This window comes from Purpureocillium lilacinum (assembly GCF_023168085.1).
Source record: "Purpureocillium lilacinum CBS 284.36 DNA, scaffold_5, whole genome shotgun sequence".
In the NCBI taxonomy this organism is placed as follows: Eukaryota; Fungi; Ascomycota; class Sordariomycetes; order Hypocreales; family Ophiocordycipitaceae; genus Purpureocillium; species Purpureocillium lilacinum.
The window spans coordinates 143622-168494 of record NW_027072115.1 but is presented as its reverse complement, the minus strand read 5'-3'; the positions used below and the strand labels follow the sequence as shown (position 1 = coordinate 168494).

Here is a 24873-nt window from a genome sequence, read left to right as displayed (position 1 = left end):
TCGCTTGTTCCCGCCTGGGTCTCTTGGCCGGGCTGGCAGTCAACTGCGAGTCTATCAACCGCCTGCCCAATCAGCAGGGCGAGCGTGTCGTGGCATTCAGGGCAGCCGCAGCCCTTGGTGGCCCGCGCCGATTGGGGTAGCAGCGCTGGGCCGAGCACAGGTGACGCGGGTCGTTGGTGCCTTGCCCTGGGGCGGGCGGATCGAGGCGGACGACGGACAGTTGGGAGTGACAATCCGGGGGCGTGTAGTGCTGCGCTGGCGGCCTCGTTGGGCACGGCGGGTTGATTCAGGGGCCGAGGAACGACGTGTGGATGGGACGCATCGATGCCTCCTCACGTGGGCTCGACTCGACGATGCCTTGGGCGTCGAGGGCGGGCGGGCATGCGAGGCATTGGCAGGGGAGATGGGCGGGGAGCCATGTTGACGAGCTGTTGCTTTGTTTGTTGCTCGGCGATGAGGTCGAGGGTGGCGCCGATGATACGGGCGATGGCGGGTGCGGCTGGTGGTGGTGGTGCAACGGGCGTTGACGGACGGACTGCTGTTGTTGATCAACTCCAACGTCCAATCGACTCCCGCGGTGCGGCATGGTGAGGCGGCCAGGTACCCCAAGGCAGACAACCCCGCGTCGGGGTACCTCGCTGGCGCCTGATAAAGTCAAGTCTCGCCCCAAACCTCGTCCGTCTCGCTTCTTCCCTTTCTCCCCCACACACAGCCAAACGGGTCGCAAAGTCTCTCGAGGTTTGTACAGTCTTGCTCATCGCAAGAGGGTATAAATCTCTCCACGGGCCCAGTCAATCCCCTGTGCGTCACACACACTCTTTTGAATCATCCTCCGCCCTCCTCTCTCTCGTTTCGTCGCTCCCTCGTTCAACCCGCCGGCTCGCTCGACATCGCGACAGCTCACAGCCGTCGTTTCCCTGTCTCGCGCGCCCAACCCCGTCCCGAACCAACCGTCGTTCTTTACGAGACCACAAGTTCCCGCAGTCACCATGTTCAAGCGCTCGTTCCGGTCGCAGGACCAGAGCAGCAGCCGCGTCGACAAGACTGCGAGGCTAAAGAAGCAGGCGGCAGCAGCTCGGGATCCCACGAAGCTGTCGAGACTGCAGAGATCGCTCACCGAGCAGGACGTCTACGCCTCCTCCCGCAAGGCGCCGTCGTCCTCGGCGACGCCCTCGCCCATCGTGACCATCACTGTGGGCCGCGAGGGCCGGCTCTTTGCAGCGCACGAGGACGTGCTTCGCCAGTCGCCCTTCTTCGAGGCGGCCTGCCGCGGCGGCCACTTCCCCGACGCGCAGAGTAGCAGGAGGATCTCCCTACCCGACGAGGAGCCCGAGGTCTTCTCCGCCGTACTCGAGTACCTCTACAAGGGCGACTACTACCCGCGCCTGCTTCACAACAGGCAGCGCAACTCTTGGGACCTCGAGGACCGCGCCTCGCGGACGACGCCCCAGGCATCCCCCAACCTCAACCATCACCAACACGACCACGGTGGCCGCGCCCCCGAGGCGACCGTCTACCTCTTCAGCGCCGGGGCCGAGGTGCTCCGCGACACAGTCATCTACTGCGCCGCGAACCGCTACGGCCTCGAGGAGCTCAAGCGCCTGGCCCTGCGCAAGCAGGGGCTGCAGGCCGGCATCGACGTCGGCACCATCCTGCGGTCCGCCCAGTACGCCTACGCTCACACGCCCGACTCGGACAGCCGCCTTCGGGCTCACTACCTCGCCCTCATCATCCGCTGCCGCAAGACGTTCAAGCGCAGCGGCACCATGCAGGCTGAGATGGAGGCCGGCGGCAGCAAGCTCTTCTTCGACCTGTTTGTCGCTATGTGCAACCACCTCGACGACGTCATTGACGTGAGCAACGCGCGCACGCCCAAGACGGTCTGAGAGGCGCTTGCGCCTTTGGAAAATCGCACTCAGGACCTGGACGCCGCTGTGTGTCGATGTGGAGGGACAAGCTCTTGTCGGATGGCAAGGTTCACACCGAGAGAAAAAACCCCCGAAAAAAAAAAAAACAGACGGCTCATTCATGTAAAAGCGATGCCATGGGGACTACGGAGTACCGGACGGCGTTGGATTGTTTGCTTTGACGCTCCCTCATCAGATTGACGCATTCCACCGGGGAGTTTGTTGCCTTGACCTGCTCCTTTCTTTCGCTTCTCGCGAGGTGGCCGGCCGAGGTTTGGTGAGTACACGGGCAGAGAGGGTTAATGATCCCGCCGTTTGGAATGCGCGCCGCGGTCCTCCGCTCGAACATTTATTGTGCTTGATTTTGCCTTTCCGGCGGGTCTCGTGTTGATTCTTCGCGCCGCCTTTTTCTTGTTCGCACATCTCTACTCGATACCCATACACGGCGGCGTCTTGGACGTTTTTCTCTTTCCACTCTGGCGTTTTTTGTCGTCTGGGATCGAGTCATGTATTGCATTTGCTTGCACTTTTGACGAAGCTCATGATTAGTGTCAGATTTGGAGGAGGAATGACGTGAAGCGGAGGCTCATTATGCGTTTTTACAGCATCTGCCCGCCGCGTCTTGCTTGGGCCCCAGATTGGAAGCAAGGGCCCATGATATTTCAGGACAGGACATGTGGATGGGACGAATCCCCTTTCTTCTATTTTGTTACGATTTGCAGCGCTCTCGGGCTGGCGCTTCGTTTGGTGTTATAGACCGTTTGCCTGCAGCTGGAGTGGCAAGAAAAAGGGGGAGGGGAAGCCTCCATCCTGGCATGGGGAGGACAGCGGCGCCCGGAGTGGAAGGCTCTTCTTGCACGGGTTTGCGTGGGGGGTGCTCCTCGCCGGTCGTCACTCTCGCGCTGGCCTCTCCGATTTGCTTTTGGTTTGTTTTTGCGCGCACAGTTGTGTTTGTCTTGACACTCTACTCTGCTGCCCGCCACTACGACTCGACGTGTTTTGTATTCACTCTCCTTTGTCGCAAGGGGGAAGACGACGGAGAAGGAGAGAACCTGCATGGGGCTTACTACATGCCGCGGATGGTGTGCGCCAGAGGAACGAACGAACGAACAAACACTCCTCTGGGAAAGGAAAGAAAAAAAAAATGGAGAAAAATATCATGGCGGCGCATGCGCAAGGGGAGGGACGGGGGGTTCAGGCATGCCGAGGACATGTGAGCCGGACGGCGTCTTGATGGCGCGTGTTCCGTGTGAGCGTGGGTGTGCGTTGGGCCGTCTACGGTACTCTCCGTGCGTGTGCGTTTGTCTTGTATTTAACTAGGTCGCGAGACGACCTGCCCTGGCGTGACTGCGTCAGAGCGAGGTAATGAGAGCCGGTCACCTCACGCACGCTCCTCTCTCTTGTGACGTTGATGTCTTCCCATACATGGCCGTGGATCCGCGTCCACCTCGTAGACACCTCTCTTTCGTAGCTAGCATCTGCCCTCCTCCAACAAGCGCCCATCTTGTCACAAGGCCTTTGTGCCATGCGCAGATCTCATGTGGATTCTTTGGGTGGTCTACGCCCACTTGACGTCAAACTCGGTAAACGTCGCCTCGAGCTTGTCCGTCGTCGACTTGGCCGGGCGCGCCACCGCGGCCGCCACCTCGAGCTCCCACCCGGGGCCCGCGGGCTCGCCATACGGCCAGTTGATCTCGCGCATGGGCGTCTTGGCACCCGTCGCGGGATCGACGTAGTGCACCCACAGGCAGCTGCCGTTGCTGCTCGTTTCCTTTGCAATGGTGATTGTGACGGGGCGCGTGCCGGCGACGATTTCGGCGAGCGCCTGGTCGGCGTCCGCCGAGGAGGGAGTGGTGGTGGTGGTGGTGGTGGTGGTCGGCAGCGAGGCGACGCTCCAGTCGGCCCAGTTGTCGCAGCACACGGTGCTGAGGCGGGGCGCGCCGTCAAAGAACTCGACGCCGGCCTTGATCCACTTGCGGTGGGCGGGGACGTCGGTCGGGGACTTGATGTTGTTGGCGGGGAAGGGGAGGTGGGACGAGGGCGGGTGGAAGACGAGCAGGAGGCCGGCCTGGTCGAACTGCGTGGCGTAGGGGGAGGTGAAGGTGAGGGAGGCGGAGCGGAAGGCGGTGGTGGGCTGGCGGGAGTGGGTGAGGTAGGGGGCTAGATGTTTGTGTGGCGGGTTAGTGTCAGAGGACGTTTGCTGCGTGGTGCTTGAGGGGGTTGAGGATGAGAGGGTGAGGAACCAGGACGAGGGCGCGGTGAGAGTGAGGGTGAGGGTGGTGGTGAGAGTGAGAGCGAGGGTGGTGGTGATGGTAGTGACGGTGATGGTGACGACGCGGGGGAGGGGCAGATGGTTGGGAGAACAGGTACGCACCGTTAAAGACGTCGTGCGTGGGCGGCTTCTTCCACACGTCCGTGTCCGGGTTCGCGGCGATGCTAAAGGGCGTCTTCATCGTGGCTGGCCTGCAGTGGTGATGATGTGCTTTTACTTGGGGTAATCGCTGGTTTGACGCGCGATGGGATGAGGATGAGGATGAGGATGGACGTTCGTGGGGTTTTTATTCCAGCGGGCGGGCACACACACATGTGAAGGACGGAGGCATGGGAGGGGAGAGCTGATGTCACTTTCGGTGGGCCGGCCGGTCGGGCGCCGTTCCATGGAAGCTTCGCTGGAGAACTGGAGAAGAGCTGGAGGGGGATGGATGTCCCCACCCACTGATTGGAAGACAGACACACTCGCTGCGGTGCTGCAATGAGGCCCTGTGCAGTGTAAGCTGCCCGGTCCCTGGCGAGTCAAGCCTCCCGTCTCTCTCATCAGCGGATCAGGCGCCGCCGCCAACCGCGGGCACCCTCCCCCCCCCCCCCCCCCCCCCCCCCCCCCCACACCGGCTCAACGGGCCTCCGTTCCTGAACATCCGGTGGTCACCTGCGTCCGATGTGAGGCGGCGCATTCTCGTCGGACCGGCGGCGGCGGCGAATTACTCCATCGAGAGCATTCCCCCTTTGGGCAGGAGAGTTTAGGCCTTTTCTTTTACTAATGGACTCACGCACCGCTGCGGGCTCGGCTCCAACGACTCTCTGAAGGCATCGGGGAGTCTCGCCGCCAGAAGGCCCCGTCAGCCGGGGGCGGGGCGGGGCGGAACTGCCGGATTGGGACGCGGAGGCGGCCCGCCGTGTAAGTCGTGCCGCTCCGTCAACGAAGAGAGAAGGGAGAGAAAGAGAGAGTAAAAAAGCATGCGACTGTGGGTTCGTCACGCCGGAAGAGTCATGGCCTGTGTTTATTTGTAATGCCGCGGTAGTTCATGTGGGGAAAAGGCTCGGCAGAGAGTGTCCATCTAGGATCTAGAGCTGCCGTCGTGGAGGGCTGGCGCTTCTAGAATAGTGAGGTTGTCCCAGCAGGGCAGCGGCGGTCATGGACCTGGACCGGCGAACTGAACGGAGCGAGAATCATGATCTGGCCTCATTGGTGCAGGTAATATGCGTAATTACCCTCTATTGCAAGGCGCATACATGTAGGTCCACGCGCGTCTTCATCACCGCTTTTTCATCAGGCTTTCCCTTCACTTCCCATCCCATCGTACCCCGGGCCATCTGCAGTAGACCATGCGCTGCTGACCAGCCATGACACGTCGGGCGCTCGAACAGATTGCGCCTCCGGCGGGAAAACGCTGTTTCAACGCCGTCTAGTCATTCGCGTCGCGTTGCTCTACGCGCCGTTCGCGCTGGCGAGCGAGCTCTTCCCGTCGTCGCCGTCCCCCGTCTTCCACCGCCCCAGCGCCGGCCTCCTCGGTGGTCTCCTGTTCGGGTTCGGGGCACTATCACGGTCCAGCGACGGCTGGCAGCAGTCATCAGCTCAACATGTCCAGTCACATACCCGCGCGGCCGGCCCATTAAACGCAGCGAGTGCGACGGTAATCAGAGAGGAAGCACATACATAGCGCATGACGTTCGAGATTGGCGAGCAGCCGCAGAGACGGCGACACTCGTCCGCCTTGTCCTGCGGGACGTCCGCGTTGAACACGTACGTATAATCCTGCTTGCAGGAGGTGTGCGGGGGCATGCAGAACTCGTTCGGCGGATACGGGATCGCGCAGCCGTCGGCGTCGACGGGCGAGCAGATGATGTTGATGGCGATCATGACGCGGTCGCCCGGCAGCTTGAGAGGGGTGGACGAGCCGGAGCCGGACCGGGGAGCGAGGGCCGTACGGCCGAGCGAACTGCCGGCAAGGGCCAGGAGCCAAATAAGGTGCATGGCTATCCTTGTGAGATGAGAACAGCCATTACTTGAGTAGAGCTCTTGCAGGGGGATTGGTCCGGGAGATATTGTTGCCTGCTTGCTTTTATAGTCGGATTCGCAGAGGGTACGGGTGAGATGCTAGACCCGAGACAAGCAGTCTGCGGCAAGGCCACCCGCCGCCATGACCAACGTAAACGTAAATGCAGATACTGGCCGAAAATTTCTGCACCTGAAACTCTCAGAATGGGTTTTTTTTTTTTTTTTTGCAAATGCCGCAATGAGTTTTTCGCTTGGTACAGCCCTCATGTTCGTTGAGCATGACGACGATTTGTGTTGGCCTTTGCTCGATGAACACTGGGAGAGTTGCTCCCGATGTACCCGAAGCTGCATGCCGCACCGCCCTCATCACGCAATGGTATTTAAGTACGTCTGTCAGATCGCTGTCAATATAGCTAATTATGGTTGCGATACCTCGCGTCAGTCGCAACCCTCCCAGCAATTACGTCGTGTCCACAATGCCAGCCAGCGACGTAGGAGTGTGCCAAGCACAGAGGCAAAAAGGCACGCTGCGTCAAGCGAAGCACAAGGGAGACCTTAAGCTGGCGGCTGTCTGCCATGATACGAGGAAATTCGCGAGTTTAAGCGATTTTGGAGTCACTCGCGTCGGTGTGTGTTGGATCAGTCAGTTCCGACATGCACTCATGCAATGCTCTGTGCATGTGAATGTGAATCGTACCCAACGTAGTTGATGCACGTCCGTGAGATTCTGTTGAGAGCCTCGCCAACTACAAAGACTTCGACAAGCCCAAGCGCGGCAGCAAGTAGTCAAACATGACCTGGTTCAACCGCGACCCGGATCCCATATGGCAGTGCGCACTCGCCCCCTCCTCCCTCGTCAATCCCACAAACTCCTTTTCGCACGACAACCGGTCAAACAGCTCCTTCGGCTGCCCCTTCAAGAAGTGGTCGTCCGGCGCGTCAAGCACCAGCATCGGCGTCTTGATCCGGTCCACCAGCCCCTCCAGCGTGTAGCCCTCGACGGCGCGCAGCACGTCGACCTCGGAGCCCACGCCAAACACCCACTTGCCGTTCAGGACGCCCCATTTGAACCCCGTGTCCCAGCGCATGTACAGTCGGATGAGCGTGTTCATGGTGCCGTCCCAGCCGTGCCGGATGAGGAGCTTCCCGATGGCGGGCGTCTCGTTGCGGAAGGCGCTGCCAAAGTCGTACACGCCGTCGTTGACGATGATCGCGGCGGCGCGGTGCTCGAATGCGGCGGCGCGTGCTACCAGGTAGCCGCCCATACTAACGCCCAGGATGACGAGCTTGTTGTTGTCCGACCATGGTTGGGATACGGTGAAGTCTACAACCGGTGTGATGACCTTTTCCCAGTCCGCTCTGAAGTATAGTCGCTGCTCGCGCAGCGTTTCGCCCTGTCCCGGCCCGTCAAAGGTGAGCACGTTGAAGCCCAGATCGAGGGCCGCTGCTGCGACTGCGTAGCCAAGTTCCTCTCGCGTCGAATCGAAGCCGCCGTTGACGATGATTGTTGGCCTTGGCTTGTCGCTCTTATCTGGGCGCATCAGTGTGCCCGCCAGTGTGGTCCTCTCGTAAGGTATGCTGACCCTCTCCGTCGCATGCGCCATGAGCTCCGCCGCAGAGTAAAACGCCTGGGTGCTGAGGCCTGCGAGCTCCTTGGACAGGTCGTCGTCGAAAGGGTCCTCCCGTCGGTAGAACTCGGCCGTCCGGTAGTAGTTCGAGGCACGCAGAAAGGCATCCCTGGCCCCGGGGACGTTACCCTTGGTTAGGCTCGTTTTGGCATTGGCGACGGCACGATCGGCGGCTTGCCTCCATTCGCGAAGCCAGCCGTCCTCGTCGCCGGACTTGATGCGAGAGCAAATGGCAATGACTTCGGCAATGTCTGCGCCGCCGCAGTTGGCATACCCGGCGGCTCGCAGGGCCTCGTACCCAAAGGATGGGTTCTTGGGGAAGAAGTGTCGTAATAGCAGCGCCATGGCTGACCGAGACTGTAGCGTTGATGGATGACGCAGGAACACTGGACATCCAAGCTTTGCACCTTGTTGGCTGTCCGCGTAGTCTTTATAAGACAGCAGATAGTATGGCACGCAAGACCAGAAGTGTACCGTGGGGCGAGCAGTCTCGTAGGCTTGCTCCTCGGCCTCATGTGAGTCTTGATCAGCTCATCGTCGCCGCCTGCCTCGCGGTGCAGGACCCAGCGAGAGCCGAGCTGAGATGACCCAAAGTCTGTTCGGAGTGCCGAAGCGCCGGCATTGATTCCACCAAATGCCCGAGCCAGACCCACCTGGGGCCCGAACCGGGGCTTCCCTGTCGGCGGTCGGCTGCGGGACTGCCGATTGCCAGGCGGGAGGATCCTGGCCGGGAGGATCCCGATCTCCCGGATCCCGGCTCTCCAGTCAATAGATCCGTGGCCTCCCGACAATTCGCGTCGTCTTATATCCTAAATCCGCGCGGCCGAGGCTGGGAAGTGACAGCGGGTGGTCAAATGGAATGGCGATTGACTCCGGAGACGGCCGCGTCTTCGTACGGAGCCCTTGACTCTTGCATTGGGCTGTCGCGGTGGACGTATCGCAATTACTGGCCACCTCAGCAATCACGGTCTCTACAGTAGACAATGAGAGGCCAATGAAAGCAAATGGCGTTGCCCATCCCCTGATGCCTTCTTCCGCCCAGAGCGGTCTCCGTCACTTGGCAGGGTGAGCAGTATGACCCAAGCGCCACTGGGAGCCTTGCCGTAAGCACCCACGTGTGAATGCGTCTTGTTCCTGCGCTGGCTTGCACACTGGCTCACCCACCGAAGCACTTTGAGACATGAAGCTGGCCAATTCGCGCCCCAGCCTCCTTTCACATGACCAGAACCCCGCGCCGTTGCCGAGCATTGGCGACGCCCTCGCTTCGACTGCACGAAGCTGGGTTGGGGTTGATTCGGTGCATGTGCGGTCGGAGATATGGCTTTCTGGCTGCATGAATTAAGTTGTGGCTGCGTGACTATTGCTTCCACCTGCCCCTGGCTCGGCCTTCACCAATCCAATGGAGCAGCAGACAGCAGCACACATGTATGGCTCAGGCCCAAGTGAAACAGCTGGTGGTGTGTAGCATTTGCCCATTCCCGTTGGACGAGTGGTGGAGGTTAGCACGCAGGCGGTGCGCATTCGTGCAGACGTCGGCCGTGTGTGGCGGGCGCTAGCCCTCTTGTCAGTCGCACGACACTTCCCCTTCTGGCAGCGAAGCCGCTTCAAAACAGCGCCATCCTTGTGTGTCTGCCTGCAGCGTCCAGCATGGAGCTATAAATCTCCGGTGCTGTGAGCTGCGCCAGTCGTAGGTAGCCTCAATCGGATAGCGCGTCATGCGCGTCTAACTGGAGACTGCCCTGGCGAGCCGTTGCCGTTCTCGGGGATGGTGAGACGGTTCGGGAGCTGCACGGCTGGGTTTCGGCCCGTCTTATAAGAAGACCTTGGGGAGTCGGTCTCCACGCGGCACGGGGTGGGACGGTCTAACTTGTATCATCAAGATCGGTTGACTTCCGTGCCCTTAAGAAGCAACCAGCGCACGCCTGAGATATTAGTCTCCTTGCACCTACGTACTTCGTACCAACGGTCGCGAGTTTCGTCGAGGCTGCGGCATTCTGTGTACGTGATGAGAATATCGGCCTTCTCTGTAGCCGCCGCCTTCCTCTCGGCAGCGATAGCGCAAGGTACATCGCCTGCCTCCCTTCTCTCACAACTGCCAAGCTGCGCGGTAAGCTAGAAACAGAAGGTATTCGAGACCAAGAAAATAGCTAACGACGTCCCTTTAGCTTGAATGCTTTGCCTCTGCGTTGCCGAGTTCATCATGCAGCCCCACCGACCAGAAGTGCCTTTGTGCGAGTGAGCAGTTCAGCAATAATGTGACAGTTTGCGTGACCAAGAGCTGTACGATCAAGGAGTCATTAAGTTCGAGGCCCTATCCGAACCCCAATCACTATTCGCTGACGCCGGCGCCAGGCACTCTCAACATCACAAAGACCAACTGCGGCGCGCCAATCCGCGACAAGTCGCAGGTATACAGCGACACGGCTGCCGCATTCAGCGTCCTCGCGGGCGTCTTCATCATCCAGAGATTCGCCTACAAGATTTATACGAAGCTCGATATTTGCCTCGACGACTGGTTCGCCCTCCTGACGATGATAATCGCGGTCCCCGGGGCCATCATCAACGCACATTACGTCCCCGTGAATGGACTCGGCCGCGACATATGGACCCTCACGCCGCAGCAAATCACCAATTTCCTCAGATTCTTTTACTTTCAGGAGATAATTTACGTTATCGAAGTCTCGGTGTTGAAGTTGTCCTTTCTCTTCTTTTATCGACGCATCTTTCCTGGCACGACGATCCGCTGGCTGCTATGGGGGACGATTGCATTCAACACACTCTTCGGCGCCGTCTTCACGCTGGTATGCATCTTTCAATGTCGTCCCATCAAGTATTTCTGGGAGCAATGGGATCAAGAGCATCGTGGAAAGTGCCTCAACATCAACGCAATCGGCTGGTCCAGCGCGGCCATAAGCATCGCGCTTGATGTATGGATGCTGGCACTTCCGCTGTGGCAGATCAGAACACTGCGACTGGATTGGAAAAAGAAGATTGGCGTCGGATTGATGTTTGGCACTGGAGCCTTGTATGTCCCGCTATCCGCTTCGGCGCTCACGAGACTAACACCCGCGCAGCATCACCATCGTGAGTATACTTCGGCTTAGGTCGCTGCTCGCCTTTAGGTCAGATTCGATGAATCCCACCTGGGAGTTTTTTGAAGTCGGCCTGTGGTCGGCTGTCGAGATCTGCATTGGCATCGTCTGTGCCTGCCTGCCCTCGCTCCGCCTTCTGCTCGTCCACGTATTCCCGAAGCAATTTGGCACATCCGCGAAGCGCGACACGGGAAGGTATATACATATGTATGACGCAGGCTCGCGAATGGGTTCTCGCCCGAGAAATGTTACAGACATAGATGATGGAGACGACACGGATGCGTTCCACACACAACCTGTCAAAGGCGGGAGCGACGGTGATGCGTTTAAGCTGGTGGTCACTCGCCACCTAGGCGGCCTCGATCCTGGCGCAAAGAAGTAATTTTTAATGGAACTTTCCGCGTTTGCATATATTTGGGCTCTTGGAAATTTCCGCGGTAGGCCCGATTGCTTGTAGCATCGTGTTGCCCAGTCTGTATGTGAAGACGTGTGTTGGCGACCAGGCGCGGAGTCCCCGTGAACCTTTCCCAAACGCACAGCGCTCTGCCATGACTCAATGAGCCACTATTTTATGATTCCTGAGTCTATCACTACGTATGCTGTGACAAGTTTTGTCAATTTTGCCTTGCCAGATCAAACGTTTGCCTGAAGCAAGCATGATGTTCGCTGCGTGATGGTGACTGAGAGCCATCACGAGGACAACTGGTAGCACCTGTGTTTTGTTGCGAGACTTCGACTGGCAAACAGGATGACAATACCGTATTCTTGGTTTCCCGGTCTCACTGTTCTATGGTGGCTGTTTCGAGGCAAATGACTCGGTACTCACAGACCACATGGTGCCTCCAGAAGCCCATTACCTACCCAATGACGCAGTCGCAATGCGGTATTAAACAGACGAATTCTGATACAGAGTAATCCTATAGGACGAATAGCGAGATTCCTGTAGAGTAACCCAAACACCGACGATGTGAACCGTGCTCCCGTATGCCGTAACAGATGTCTTCGAGATTTAAGCCACAGACACCCAACCAGTATTGCGCACAAAGTCCCCATTCGCACACCTTTGATGATTCCTAGGTTGCATTCGGCAACATGAAAGTCGTTGCTCTCATTGTCAGCTCGAGTGCCCTGTGTGGTGCCTACAGTATTCCTCGGAGCGTCGTTGATGGAATCTACGGAATATCGCGTAATGAGCTAGGCTACGAGATTCATACACGCCTCTCTGACCCCACCGCGCCAGCATTCGGAGCTCCGTCTGTCGCGGACGACATTCCCGACATACACAAGCGACAGATCCCCCACGATGGCATGCTTACATGGTGCAACTGCAGCACGGGAATGCACCCCAGCGAAACCGACGCGGCTGTGGCGGACCTCAAGCAGCAACTCAGCTCAGGCCAGCGATTCGACTACCTATCCGTGTATGCGATTCGGGGGTCAGTAGTTGCGTTTGCTTGCGGCGGCACCGTAGACCCGGACGTCTGGGCAAGCGCCTCAACCGTTGGCAAGACGCTGGCGCAGGTGACGAAGCGGTGCGGGCGATACGTCCCCGGCACAGGCTGGCTTCAGCCTGCGAAGGCCGACGGTCACAGGAACCCATCATACGTCGGCTATATGCGCTGGCACAAGGGACTTGACTTTTGCAGAGAGTCTCGCGGGCCGCATGGCACCTTTCCCGACACTTGCTGCAAGGGGGAGAACGGAGACATTACGGGAGGGCCTGTCTTGGTTTCATCGCAGGCATGGGGAGGCTTGGGGGCATGTGCCTGAGCGGCGCTCGGCATCGATGATGCGGCAGCGTGTGGAAGCGAGGGCTGGCGTGGTCTTCCCTCGATGTTACGTCGTCTGCGCAGCAATCCCTACGGGGTGGTCGCGTGTGCAATGCCCTGTCAAACGTAGTCATAGCATGAATTATAGTGCTGATCATATCACCCACTTCGGCCCATCGAATCGCCCCCGTCTCCGTCATCCTCTTCAATTGAGCGCGCCGTCAGGCAGGAAAGGTCCCCCGCCCGGGAAACACCAACTGTCGCAATGCCCACTAAAGCTACAAGCCAAGCTCATAAGGTGACATCTGTCACTCCATTCGCGATTCTGTGCACCCAGACGCCTCAAAATGGCCATCGTGGCCAGTCAGGGCAGCTCGGTCGCAGCGTGGTTCCGCCCCTGGTGGCGCGGCTGGCGCCAGTTGTTGTCTCGCTCGCTGATGGCTCGGTGTCAGGCCCGAGCTCATTGTGTTCGTTTGCCGCGGCTGGCGCACGCTCGGGAAGGATGTTCCGTTCTTATGTGCCCCAGATCAGCGTGCGGGGGACGCTGAACCCTGGCAAACCCGACCAGATACGAGCAACTGACTCAAGTGGCTGCCCCGTGGCATTTCCAGGGTCAATTCTGCAGCAGGCTGCCTCTGGCACCTTTCTGGAAAGCCCCCCCTGCGACATCCGTCCAACGAAAAGCTCCGAGGTTGATGTGGCAGCAGCTCGCTTTGACAGCTGCACGGCCGAGAACATGGGCCCTGCCGCCACCGCCACCACTGGCGCCCTCGTCGACGACAGCCCAAAACCCTCCGGGCAAGCTGCTCCCACTGATGCTCCGGCGAATGAAACACTTATTTTTCTGAAAGCCATTTGATGCACCGATGTGACATGTCGACACCACTAGACACATGCGACCGGCTAAAGGCACCGCGCCACAGCCCATGGCCTCGGCCACGTCCAGCGTCGCTGTCTTGCGACAGAGGAGATGGGATGGGCAAGCAGAATATTGAACGATTGACCGGCAAGCTAATGAAAAGCACTATTATTGACATTGCTAGCTACCATGGTATCACTGCGACTCGTTGCGCCTCTCGTCGATCAGCTTGACTATTACCCCTGTGCCGGACAGACCCCCTGACATTAACGGCCCCATTAGTATCTCTCCCGGACAACGCCATCGTCAGAGCCATGAGCCAGTGGCAACTCATCGTCCACTGCCCGACCCCGAGCAAAAGCCCTCTCTCGCTCCGCCTTTGAGCCACGGCGCGACGTCCTGCTAGTAATAACCGTTTCAACCTGGATGCCCGCGTCCAGCTTTCCCCGGCCACCGGCCCCGCCGGCAGTCCCCAGATCCCCAAGGTCGTCTGAAGAGGAGTCCTCGGAAGCAGCCTTGGGCCTGCTCATGGATTGCAGCGTAAACTGGTGCCCTCGCGGGCCGGCGTCTCCCTCTTCTCCCGTCACCGTCCTGTTATGTGATGTCGAGGGGAGATAGGTGTCCGAGTTTTCGCCGCGTGCCAGTCGCGTGATGAGATCCGCCATGGACATTTCGATGTTGAGTTTGACCATATATGTCACGGGATGGAATTGGATGTAGACAACCTGGTTGGGCAGTGACATGAGGCCAATGAGCATGCCCTAGTTGCACTCGCGTGTCAGCAGATATCTCGCCTGGTGGCATCAGTCATCATGTACGTACGTCCATGCAGATCGAGAGGACCATCAGCTTCGCATTGAAGCTCACCAGTGGCGCATATTTGATCAAGCCGTGCTGCACGACGAGCCTTCTTTTGACGGTGCGTAGGAAGTAGTAGTTGAGTCCGGCGTCGACGAGCAGGATAAGGATCTTGGAGATGCGATCCCACACATCGTTGATGCGAACGAATCTATAACCAGATGGTCAGTATAAAATCATGTTGCCTAGAGGCCCAGACGAGTACACGCACAAGTCGTTGACTGGTGGAACAGTGTGTGATGGGATCCAAATGCAAAAGACGGCGATGTTGATGCAGGTGATGACAAAGGCTGTCCCCCACTTCAGCTTGAATATCGTGCTCCTATGCTCTGCGATGATGGCGATTCGGTTGACAATGATTTGCATGAGCAGCTGGATCTCGAAGACCCAGAGGAACAGGATGAAGAAGAGAACCGGAACCCTGTTGCGTGATCAGCCCCATTCTCTTCCCGTGGAGAACACCCACCAACTCACGTTGGCGATATGATGCCGTCTAGGAAAATCCATCCGATTATGCCGATGGCGAGGTTCGCGGCAATCTCTCCCCATATCATGTACACATACGCACTCCTCCACGGGCGCTTGTTTCTTTGCGTCTGCTTGATGGCCTGCCAGACGGTGAGGAAGCCAAATCCAAGAGTAAAGCCGGCGGCCAAAGAGGCCAACTGGATATCCCCTTTCGATGCCATCAGAGCTGATTTGGCCGAGGGAGCAAAGGTTCGAGAAGATGACGGTGCAGTGCTTCGTAAGAAGCCGCCTGGGAGCAAAGAGGCCTCGGATGTCGCTTGTTATGTATCAAGCGACATCCTGCATGCAGGGAGGAGACATCCTCGGCCAACCTGCTTCTAGAGCATTGCCCACTTCAGCTTGCAGGGCACCGACGCGCCGGTTCGCAGTGCCACACGACGAAGGCATGCAAGCCATGGACACGGACCTCCACCAAGTTCGTCGTGAGGGGATCCCTGTCGATCAAGTTGTGTCACGGACTCACGGGTACGGAAGGAAAGTAAAACGCCTCCCCAACGATCGTGTCTGATGGGTAGGACCCCTGACACACGCAACACCACAAGCAGGGCGGCCACAACTCCTGCGGCACCAGACAGAAACAGAAGGCGGGGACAGACAAAGGACATTGTGCGGCTGAGACCAGAAAATTGGCAAAACTCAATTCTCGTCCAGCAGTGGCTGTTTTGCCCTGGCTTGCAACACGCGAGTGCCTCCCCCATCGAACCTCTGGCCTGCCTCCCAACGAAACCGCCACGGAGCCACTTCCTCGTGGTGGTTGCGGGACTCAGGTCGAAAAACGTGGCAAGCGCCGGCAAACTGGACAACGCCTGCTGGTTGAGCGGAGCAAGGATCGCCAGGATGGTGCCGGCGATATTTCCGCTAAAGAAGTAAGCCTCCTCTCGGTGAGTTGCCTCATTGAGGAACGTCTGAAGTGGCTGTCGGGCGCGCCCCTCTGCGGGGAACGAACACGGCTTCACGATACCGAACCACAACATGGGATCGCTGGTCCCCGCCGACACGCGCGATCGAGCGGCCGCTTCTCACGGTCGAAGGTTCACAGGGAACAAGGGACCTCAGGGCGGAGAGATGCATCAGTGGTGGATATTTCATCGGCGAGGCGTGGAACATGGGACGAACATCCGTGCATGCACGGCATTGCCAGGACCTCAATCGTCCCACTCCACCGACAAGGGAATACACGCCGAAAGAACGCTTTGACCAAGTTTGGGCAATGGCGCTCTTGGTCTTCAAGAACGATCACGGTGAGATTCTGGCAAGTGCTACGCCGTCCCATCAGCTGTTCACCGGCGCTGGTAGATCAAGGCTCCCGGGCCTCTGTCATTGACGTCTGCATCGAGTACGTCACATTTTGTTTATTGTTGTTACCGCCAATGCCGCCGTACGCGAATTTGGGGCAACGACTGCCATGCTCCAGCCCCTTGCCATGGTCGCGCGTGGCCCGAAACGCCCCTTGCAACCTGCAACGCATCTGATCACCCACAGCAGCCCCCGCCACTAGCCGTGGCTGCCCCTGGTCCTTCTACTCTGCCCCTGCCACATCGAGTCATGATGGTGGGAGCAACCACCATCGCAACCACAGTGGCCGCGACCGCACAACTCAGGCACATTGCGAATCCGTCTGTGATGCCGCCCATGTACGCCTCGAGCACTGCCGGTGCGTCGTCGCCAAACGTTTCTCGTATGTTAAGGGCGCCATGGTTGAGCACGTCCAGGCCGTCGAGATTCGGGGCCACGCGAGCCAAGGTGCGCACCAGGCCGTTGGCAAAGATGGCCTGACCGGCTGACATGAAGACGGCGCCGCCAGCAAGCTCGAAGAACATGGTCAGCCCGACCGTGGCGGAAATGTCTTTCAGGGGGATTGCTTTTTGGTTCGCCACCAGGGGAACCTCCATGGCCATGCCAATGCCAATGCCGACGACAGCCTGGTAGCCGATCCAGCTTGGCGCAGGCGACTCGGCGTCGAGCATGTAAATTAGCGCGGCTCCGGCGACTGAGATCATGGCACCCAGGAGAAGAGGCTGTGTCCAGCGTCCAGTCCGTCCCATGAAGGATGTGGACAAGACGGTGAACAGCGAGACGGCCACAACGAGCGGCATGTTGCGCAAGCCACTTTCCTCGGCGCTCACTCCCTGAATGGCCTGGAAGTAGACGGGGAGAAAGTAAAGGAGCGGGAAGTAGGTCCCGGAGATGAAGAAGGTATACGCGCAGTTCGGCCACACGGGCCACTGTCTGATGAGCCGAGGCGGAATAAGCGCCCGTTCGCCCATGGACCATTCGTTGAGCACCAACCCGCCCACAAAGATAACTGACAGAGCCAGCAAGACTATAATGTAGTCTTCGCCCCACGGGACAGATGTGCCGCCGTACTGCATCGCCAGGGTGAAGCACACCACTGAAGCCGTCGTCAAAATGTTGCCCAGTAGGTCCAGTTCGAGCAACACGCTTCTCCACGAAAGCACCTTTTGCGCCCGCTTCGCAGACTTTGGGGTTGCAAAAAAGGTAAACAGGCAAAGCAAACCCAGCGCTCCGATGGGCAAGTTGATCCAGAATATCCAGCGCCAGGAAAGGTGGCTCGTGAGCAGACCCCCGACAAGTGGTCCGACTACACTTGCGCAGCCGAATGTAGTTCCGATGATGCCGATGCATACTGGCCGCCAGTCCTCGTCCGTGATGAAAGCGATGATGGTAAAGACTCCTCCGATGATGCCAGAAGCGCCGACGCCGGAGATGGCACGCCCGATGACAACAGCCGCACTCGTTGGCGCCGCAGCCGACACGACGCAACCAACCTCAAAGATGAGAATCGACACGGCAAAGGCCGTGCGAAGGTCAAAGATTCCGTACGCCTTGCCCCAGGTTGCCTGGAAAGTCGTCTGGGTGAGAAAGAAAGCGGAGCCGTACCAGGCGATGTCGCTCAGGGACTGGAACGTGTCGCTGATGGCAGGAACGGCCGTGGCCACAATGGTCATATCCAGGGCTGCGAGGAAGCAGCATAACATGAGGCTCCCGATGATTGCGAGAAACCTGAAGCCCTTAGGCAGCTGCTCGGTCTCGACATTGCCTGAATCGTGGCGCTGACATTCTGCCGCAGCGTCGGCTCGCCCGGGCTGAAGAAGAGGAGCTCTCTCGTCGGGCATGCTGTCCAAGGGCCGCCTAAGAATGGGGTGATGCGACGTGACAAAGTAGGAAAATACGACTTGAAAATAGGTAGGCCTTTTTTCGTGGCTGGGATAGACCGTTGGCTGCGTTATGGTTTGGCTTCAAACGATCATTCATGAATAGTAGGAAGGTCGACAACAGATGCAAAGTTCTTGCGGTCACGGGGCCCCTGTGGCAAAGTCCGCGAGCGGCCCGATAGGCAGGTATGATGCAAGCCTGCCGATGGAAGTTTCAGTATGCAGCCGCATAACTTTGACAAGAACCAACGAATGGTCGGGTATACAGTACCTGCGGTCTGTGTACTTCATGCGACACGACATAGTGTCCTCGCAGGCATCCCGTCTCATTGATTGACCTGCGGCATCTCTCCTGGCCTGCAGTCTCGGCATTGGGTCCGCGTCTAACCAATCGACGCATCACAGCGATTCAATATTGATTCGTGTGCCGTGCTGCTCCCCTGGCTGTTAGGGGATTGCCCACGGGGCACCATGAATTGTTTCCACAAAGGAGGAATTAGCTGCGGAGCTGAATGCAGCTGCTACCATGGTTGCGCAGATTTTTCTCGCGAATGACGTGAGAGACATCTCGTCAACTGTTGCTGGCTCGATGGCTGGTGTTGTCCGATCGATCAGGCCCAATGTCCTTCATTTGGCGAAATGAGACAAAAGGATCGGCATGAACAGGGTTGGGGTTCAGCGCGGCCCGTCCCATTCGGGCGTCAATGCAGTAGGGCTTTCCGAAAACGACGTGCCGCTTGGCGTGCCGCTTGAAGAAGTCACCGGTGGCTCTGTACTTTGCTTTTGTTCTTCTCAAACAGCTAGGTGAGGATGCTAGTCCTGAGCTGAGTAGGACGAAGAAGGTCAAGACCTGCAGCCAAGCGGCCCGGAAACGGTTCATGCTGCTCCGCATAGCCACCGCAGAGCCAAACATGAGCCGCTGTGGCCCTGTCCGACCCAAGGATAGGACGGCCTATGATCCAGCGCCGAGGTGTGATATCTTACAGCTGCAAGTCGTTGATCGACGGACAACCTGCGCCAATACTACAGCTCAGCTACCGGCACGAACCCAGGCAACTTGGCGGACCGCTTCTTGCAGGCTGTTATACTCCACATGGAGACGGCTGAGGTGCAGGTCGATTGATTCGAGTCTCAGGCCAGCAGCAGTTCCCTCTCTTTCATGGGGTCAACGAGTCTCGGTGCTACGCCCAGCCACGACCATGGTTCACAGCGGCCGACTGGCCAGCTCTGATCCGACATGTTCGAGGACAGACTGCTTGCGGCATCCCAGGTGAAGGGTGATACAAGCTGCCGACCTTGGAGCTGAAGGGGCAATACTGTACGCCTAGATGTGATATGTAGCTATATAGATGCAGTAACGTCCAGTTCAAACAGTTCATGTGGCTTTTGGTGCGGTGTGTCAGGCTCATTAGGACCTTGAATACGTAAGTGTGCTCTTGCGTCGAAATCACTGGACAACTTCTTCCATCATGCCCGAAATCTACCACATAGCTCTGATTGGCATCGGCCACAGAGGCTACAAGACGCACTTTGCCAGTCTCCACGGATCGCCTTCCGAGTCGATTGTCGCCGTCTGCGATGCCAATAAGCAGACACTCAGTCACTTCTCTAGCAAGCATCCTGACATCCCAGCCTACGAGTCCATCGAAGAGCTACTCGCCCAACACAAGCCCGACTTTGCGCTCGTGTGTCTGCCGCATACAGTCTACGGGAAGTGCATCGATGCGCTTTCTGCAGCAGGTGTTCCGATTCTCAAGGAGAAGCCGGCGGCCAACAATCTTGACGAGTATGAGAGCCTGCTCAAGCTACCTGTGCCGATTGGCGTGACCTTTCAGAAGAGGTTCGAGCCGCGGTACCACCAGCTCGTCAGCCTTCTGCCTCTTCTGGGACGCGTTGTGTCCTTTCGTGCAGTCCTGGCACGAAACATCGAGAATCTGGCGTCGAGTTGGAGAGCGTCGGGAGTTGGAGTCGCTGTAAGCTTTGTTCCCGATAACTCCCCGGCGATGCTGCTGCCCTAACCCCATGTGCTAATTGGATATAGGAGGATCTGGGCATACACATGATTGACATCATCATCTGGCTTTTCGGCGAGCCGGATTCGCTCAACGCCGTCAAAATTGACGCTGTGCGGCAGTTTCAGAAGTACAGTGGTGACGACATTGCCGACATCTCTTTCAAATGGAACGACAAATCCCTCATCGGTAACATGCACCTCTCTCGTGTTGCCCACGCCGATGCGGAGTCAATCACCATCACTGGAACAGCCGGCACCGCAATACTCAATGATCGCACAGTCACTCTGGTGGACGCTAGCGGGACCCAGATCGTGTCGGTCGACGACACATCATCAAAACAGATGGTCGTCAGAAGGATGGTGCGAGGCTTCGGCGACTTTCTTCATGGAGTGACCACTCGCTACGACAGCTCGCTTGAGAGCCACCGAAGCACTGTACGAGTGCTGGATGCAGCGAAACTCTCGTTTCTCTCTGAAAGGGGCGAATACGTTCCCATCGGCCGCGAAGGGGAAGAGCATTGCCCCTGGCCCATCATCACGCCAGAGATTGAGAAAGCCATCGTCGGCCAAGCTCATTCCTCGCTCTCCATATACAATCGCTCCAACATCTATGAGACATTCGAGGACAGGTGGCGCAGTCTCCATGGCGTCAAGCATGCGCTCGTCTGCAGTTCCGGAACGATTGCCATCCTCCACATGTTCGAGGCTCTGCAACTACAGCCCGGAGATGAAGTTTTGTGCCCTGTGTACACCTTCTTCGCTACGGCCACTCCTATGTTGCAATACGGCGCGGTACCCGTCTTCTGTGACTCACTGGAAGACGGGAACTTGGACCCGGACGAGATCCTCGCCCGCAGCACGTCCAAGACACGGGCTGTGATAGTCACTCACATGTGGGGCCTCCCCTGCCGCATGAAGAAGATCGTTGAGAACGCTCGGTCGGTCAACGACGGTATCAAGGTGCTTGAGGACTGCTCTCACGCACACACAGCCATGGTGGATGGCAAGATGGTGGGCACGTGGGGCGACATGGCGGCATGGTCGCTCCAGGCAAAGAAGAACATCACGGGCGGCCAGGCTGGAGTGTTTGCCACCAACTCGACCGACTATTACGCGCACGCCATCATGCATGGCCACTTCAACAAGCGCGCCAAGCAAGAGGTCCCCGAGAGCCATCCCCTTCGCAAGTTCTGGCTGACCGGTCTCGGCTTGAACCTCCGTGCTCACCCACTCGCCATTGCCATGGCCAATGTTCAGCTGTCGAACCATGCCGTCACACAGAAATGGCGCGAGCACTGGGCCCGACGCATCATCAGCCACCTGCAGGTCATCCCGTTTCTCCGCATGCCTGACGTTGCCAACCAAACGACGGATCAGCATGCCTGGTACGCGTTTGTGATGCAGTTTGATGCATCGCAAGCGCCCGCAGATCTCAGTCGCGACAAATTTGTCAAGCTCTTAACCGACAAGGGTCTTTCCGAGGTGGACATCCCGCGCAGCACCGGCCTGCTGAACAGCCTCCCGCTATTTACTGAGACAGCCAAAGCGCTTCCCAGGTTCGGCACACCGGGGCCGTGGGGGAAGCCACAAGACACAAGCGAGTTTCCGCGGGCACTTGCTTTCTATAACTCTGCCATCAAGCTGCCGATGTGGTCGCGAGGCCAGGATGAGGCGATCGTTGATCGATACATCAATGGATTCGTCGAAACTGCTCACGAACAGCTCCACGGCACGTCATTCCGCGCGCCGAGGCGCAACACCATTCAGGCTAGGCTATAGACTATGTACTTCGTAATTTATGATCTGTTCTCATGTGAACACGACGCCATGGCCCTCGTGCCCCCAGTCTTGTGAGGTGCCCAGTGAAGTCTCAACCACATATCTCCCTAGCCTGACAATGGCGTGGTGCAATGATAGTTGTAGCTCTTACCGGTGAAGCCTAAGGTTGAGACGTAAAGAATCGCAAACTAGGAGCCTCGGACAGTAGATGCATGCTTGCAGGGGCGGTCACATCAATAGTATTAGCAATGAAATTACTGTACTGGCACGCAACCTGCGCTTACACAGTATTCTGCACAACCGTAACATCGCTAATATGCAGGCGGTGGCCAGTTGCTGGGGCGGCGGTATACCGATCCGACCAAATCATAGTTCATGGTCCCTGTTGACGTTCGCAGCTGTGCCTCTTGTCTCACGATGCGTGCTGCGTCGACAACACATCCTTGACAACAGGGGCCAGGACAGCGATGTTGCGAGCTTTCGTGCACATTGGAGTCAGTCGTCATAATTAGGATCAAGTGTTATGTAATTTGTCCCGGGGCAGGCGGCACCGTTCCAAGACATGCATGCAGGCTGGATGCTGTGCTCACATCCCCGCCCGAAAGTATCTGGTACCAGCCTTCGATGTTCTCAGCTGAAATAAGGACTCGCCCGTACAAAGAAAAGCGTGCAAGGGCTTCCGGTGGTCTCGGCGCTTCCGTCACACCGTCCCCTCTCCTGGCCGTTTTGGTGCTGTGTTGGGTGTTGGTTCTTCACCGTTGGCGCCAAAGGTTACATGGCGTCACACCGGAGAATTTTTAGGGGGATTGTCCGGCGTGCGCGGCTGAGACCGGTGCTGACTTGCTGACTGTGCTGTGGCTAGGAACTGCTACACGGCTTTTTGCCAGAGCAAGATTTGTTTCCAGAATTCACAACGGGCGTGGTTCACGGGATTCCAGTCCTCGACTTGGACCCTTCGCGTGGAAGTTCTACAGAGACTCGGGGCTGCAGTCGCCTAATGCAGCAATGACTTTCACGGAGCTGGTGTTCTTGCACTTCAATGACGTTGTGGGTGCGACTTCTCAAATGCCTTGAGGCGCCGTACTCACCGACCTTCCAGTACCACATTTCCAAGCAAGCAAGAATCGCCCGGTTCTGGACGCAATTACAATTGTATCGCAAGAAATACGCCCATTCATCTCCTTACACCATATTCAGCGGCGATGTGTTTTCACCTTCTTTGGAGGCCTCGATCCTTCGGGGCGCCCACATGGTGCCTCTGCTGAGAGAGCTGAAGATTGACCTTGCCTGCTACGGGAATCACGGTACGAAAACAATAGGCACCGGCAGGCGAACCTATACTAACCAAGCTGCTCCCAGACTTCGACTTTGGTGAACAACGGTTGTCTGAGCTCACCGCAGAGACCAATTTCCCTTGGCTATTGTCAAATGCATTTCGACGCAGCAGCAGCACCGCGTCCGACAGCTGCAACGGCACGGAGCGAAGGCACAGCGATGGCCATCTCCTTGCAGGTGCCGTCAGGTACCACACATCCGTCTTGCAAGGCTTCAAGGTGGGCTTTTTCGGCCTCGCCGGGACGTAAGACTACCGTCATGATCCAGTCGTCTGAGCTCTGCTGACGAAACGCAATGGCAGCGACTGGCCTTCGAACTGCCGAGAACTTCCTCACTGCACTATCGCGTCGCCGGTCGACGTGTCTCGAGCGTGCGCCCGCCATCTTCGCCAAACTGCGAAATGCGATTTCGTCGTTGCCCTCACCCATATGCGCCTGGCTGAGGACATCGAAGTGTCAGAGGCACTTCGCACAGGACCCCTGCAGGAGCGCGTCGACTTGTTGTTGGGCGGTCACGACCACGAGCTGCTCCGGCGATACGGCGGAGAGGTCTCTGCTCAGGGCAAGAACCCAATGGTCATAGACTGCAGCCATTCGGGGCAAGACGGCCTGAAAGGCCCCGTCGCCGAGGTCCCGGAGGCACGTGGCGACATCAGGATCGTCAAGAGTGGCTCTGACTGGCACTCACTGTCCTGCGTGCGACTGCACGTTGGTCGCACGCCTGAGGGTGTCGCCATGCTGCAGTCCGTTGCCGTGGAGCAAATCTTGGATCTGGCGGCCATTCAACTTGACGCAGATGCTCTCTCAGAAAGTGAAACGAGAGTGAGGGAGTGCCTCCAGGGCGTCAACGATCGCATCGACGAGCTCGGTGCAGACCCTCTCGTGCATACGACCGTCGATCTCGAGGGCACAGTCACTATCATTCGTTCATCAGAGTCGAACTTGGGGAACATGCTGGCTGACATTGTGCGCGCATATTATTTGGTCGACATTGCCCTCGTCAACAGCGGCAGCATTCGATGCGGCAAGGTCATCCGAGCCACAGCCTCTGAATCACAACCGTCTGAATCAGATAAACCCTTGACAGTACGGGACTTGATAGAGATTCTTCCCTTTGACAACGCTCTCATGGTCAAGCGCGTCACCAGCGACGTTTTGTTGGAAGCTCTAGAAAATTCGTTCTCCGATGCCCACACCGACGGACGGTTCTTCCAGTATGCAGGCCTCACTGTTGTCGCTGACTGGAGGAAGCCGGAGGGCAGCAGGGTCCTAGAAGTTTGGGCCTGTCCGGACAAGACAAAACCAGAAACTCGGAGTCGTATTTGCCGAGGAGATGGTCGCAGCTTCACGATCGCTATGATTGCCTTCATCGCAGAGGGGTTCGACGGGTATACCTGCTTCAAGGACCAAGAAACCTTGGTCACTGAGGAAGGCGCTATTACCGACACGCAGCTGCTGTTACGTACCCTCGGGTATGGGCATGACGAAGAGACGAATAGCCATGACGAGGCAGTGGACGAGGACGAGGCCCGTTTTAAGAGGGCGCGCGAGCACATTGTCACGAAGTGGGATCGCCTCGGCCTACCGATTGTATCGCCAGTCATTGAGGGACGCATCGTCACGAAAGGCGGCCGGTCAGTGTTGACGTAAGTG

At 58.0% G+C, this 24873-nt stretch overlaps 8 protein-coding genes across 8 annotated transcripts; 4 read left to right on the top strand and 4 right to left on the bottom strand.

The window, feature by feature from the left end:
- Positions 1-989: 989 nt before the first annotated feature.
- Positions 990-1886, top strand: PLICBS_006630 (uncharacterized protein; the record flags this gene model as incomplete). Its single annotated transcript, XM_018327612.2, has 1 exon — positions 990-1886. The coding sequence occupies one exon, from the start codon at positions 990-992 to the stop codon at positions 1884-1886; it is 897 nt and encodes a 298-aa protein (XP_018173795.2).
- Positions 1887-3465: 1579 nt separating this feature from the next.
- PLICBS_006629 (uncharacterized protein) lies at positions 3466-4360 on the bottom strand (the record flags this gene model as incomplete). Its single annotated transcript, XM_018327611.2, has 2 exons — positions 3466-4067; positions 4282-4360. The coding sequence occupies 2 exons, from the start codon at positions 4358-4360 to the stop codon at positions 3466-3468; spliced, it is 681 nt and encodes a 226-aa protein (XP_018173794.2).
- Positions 4361-5613: 1253 nt separating this feature from the next.
- On the bottom strand, positions 5614-6159 carry PLICBS_006628 (uncharacterized protein; the record flags this gene model as incomplete). Its single annotated transcript, XM_018327610.1, has 2 exons — positions 5614-5742; positions 5842-6159. 2 exons carry the CDS (start codon positions 6157-6159, stop codon positions 5614-5616), a joined length of 447 nt encoding a protein of 148 aa, XP_018173793.1.
- A 770-nt stretch (positions 6160-6929) lies between these two features.
- PLICBS_006627 (uncharacterized protein) lies at positions 6930-8156 on the bottom strand (the record flags this gene model as incomplete). The annotated part of the gene is made up of 1 exon (XM_018327609.1): positions 6930-8156. One exon carries the CDS (start codon positions 8154-8156, stop codon positions 6930-6932), a length of 1227 nt encoding a protein of 408 aa, XP_018173792.1.
- A 1370-nt stretch (positions 8157-9526) lies between these two features.
- Positions 9527-10915, top strand: PLICBS_006626 (uncharacterized protein; the record flags this gene model as incomplete). The annotated part of the gene is made up of 3 exons (XM_065601010.1): positions 9527-9532; positions 9912-9918; positions 10164-10915. The coding sequence occupies 3 exons, from the start codon at positions 9527-9529 to the stop codon at positions 10913-10915; spliced, it is 765 nt and encodes a 254-aa protein (XP_065457082.1).
- A 2894-nt stretch (positions 10916-13809) lies between these two features.
- On the bottom strand, positions 13810-18054 carry PLICBS_006625 (uncharacterized protein; the record flags this gene model as incomplete). The annotated part of the gene is made up of 5 exons (XM_065601009.1): positions 13810-14292; positions 14354-14540; positions 14601-14810; positions 14864-15065; positions 16512-18054. 5 exons carry the CDS (start codon positions 18052-18054, stop codon positions 13810-13812), a joined length of 2625 nt encoding a protein of 874 aa, XP_065457081.1.
- Positions 18055-19562: 1508 nt separating this feature from the next.
- PLICBS_006624 (uncharacterized protein) lies at positions 19563-21886 on the top strand (the record flags this gene model as incomplete). The annotated part of the gene is made up of 2 exons (XM_018327607.2): positions 19563-20066; positions 20135-21886. The coding sequence occupies 2 exons, from the start codon at positions 19563-19565 to the stop codon at positions 21884-21886; spliced, it is 2256 nt and encodes a 751-aa protein (XP_018173790.2).
- A 1249-nt stretch (positions 21887-23135) lies between these two features.
- PLICBS_006623 (uncharacterized protein) lies at positions 23136-24870 on the top strand (the record flags this gene model as incomplete). The annotated part of the gene is made up of 3 exons (XM_018327606.2): positions 23136-23190; positions 23246-23465; positions 23523-24870. 3 exons carry the CDS (start codon positions 23136-23138, stop codon positions 24868-24870), a joined length of 1623 nt encoding a protein of 540 aa, XP_018173789.2.
- Positions 24871-24873: the final 3 nt, after the last annotated feature.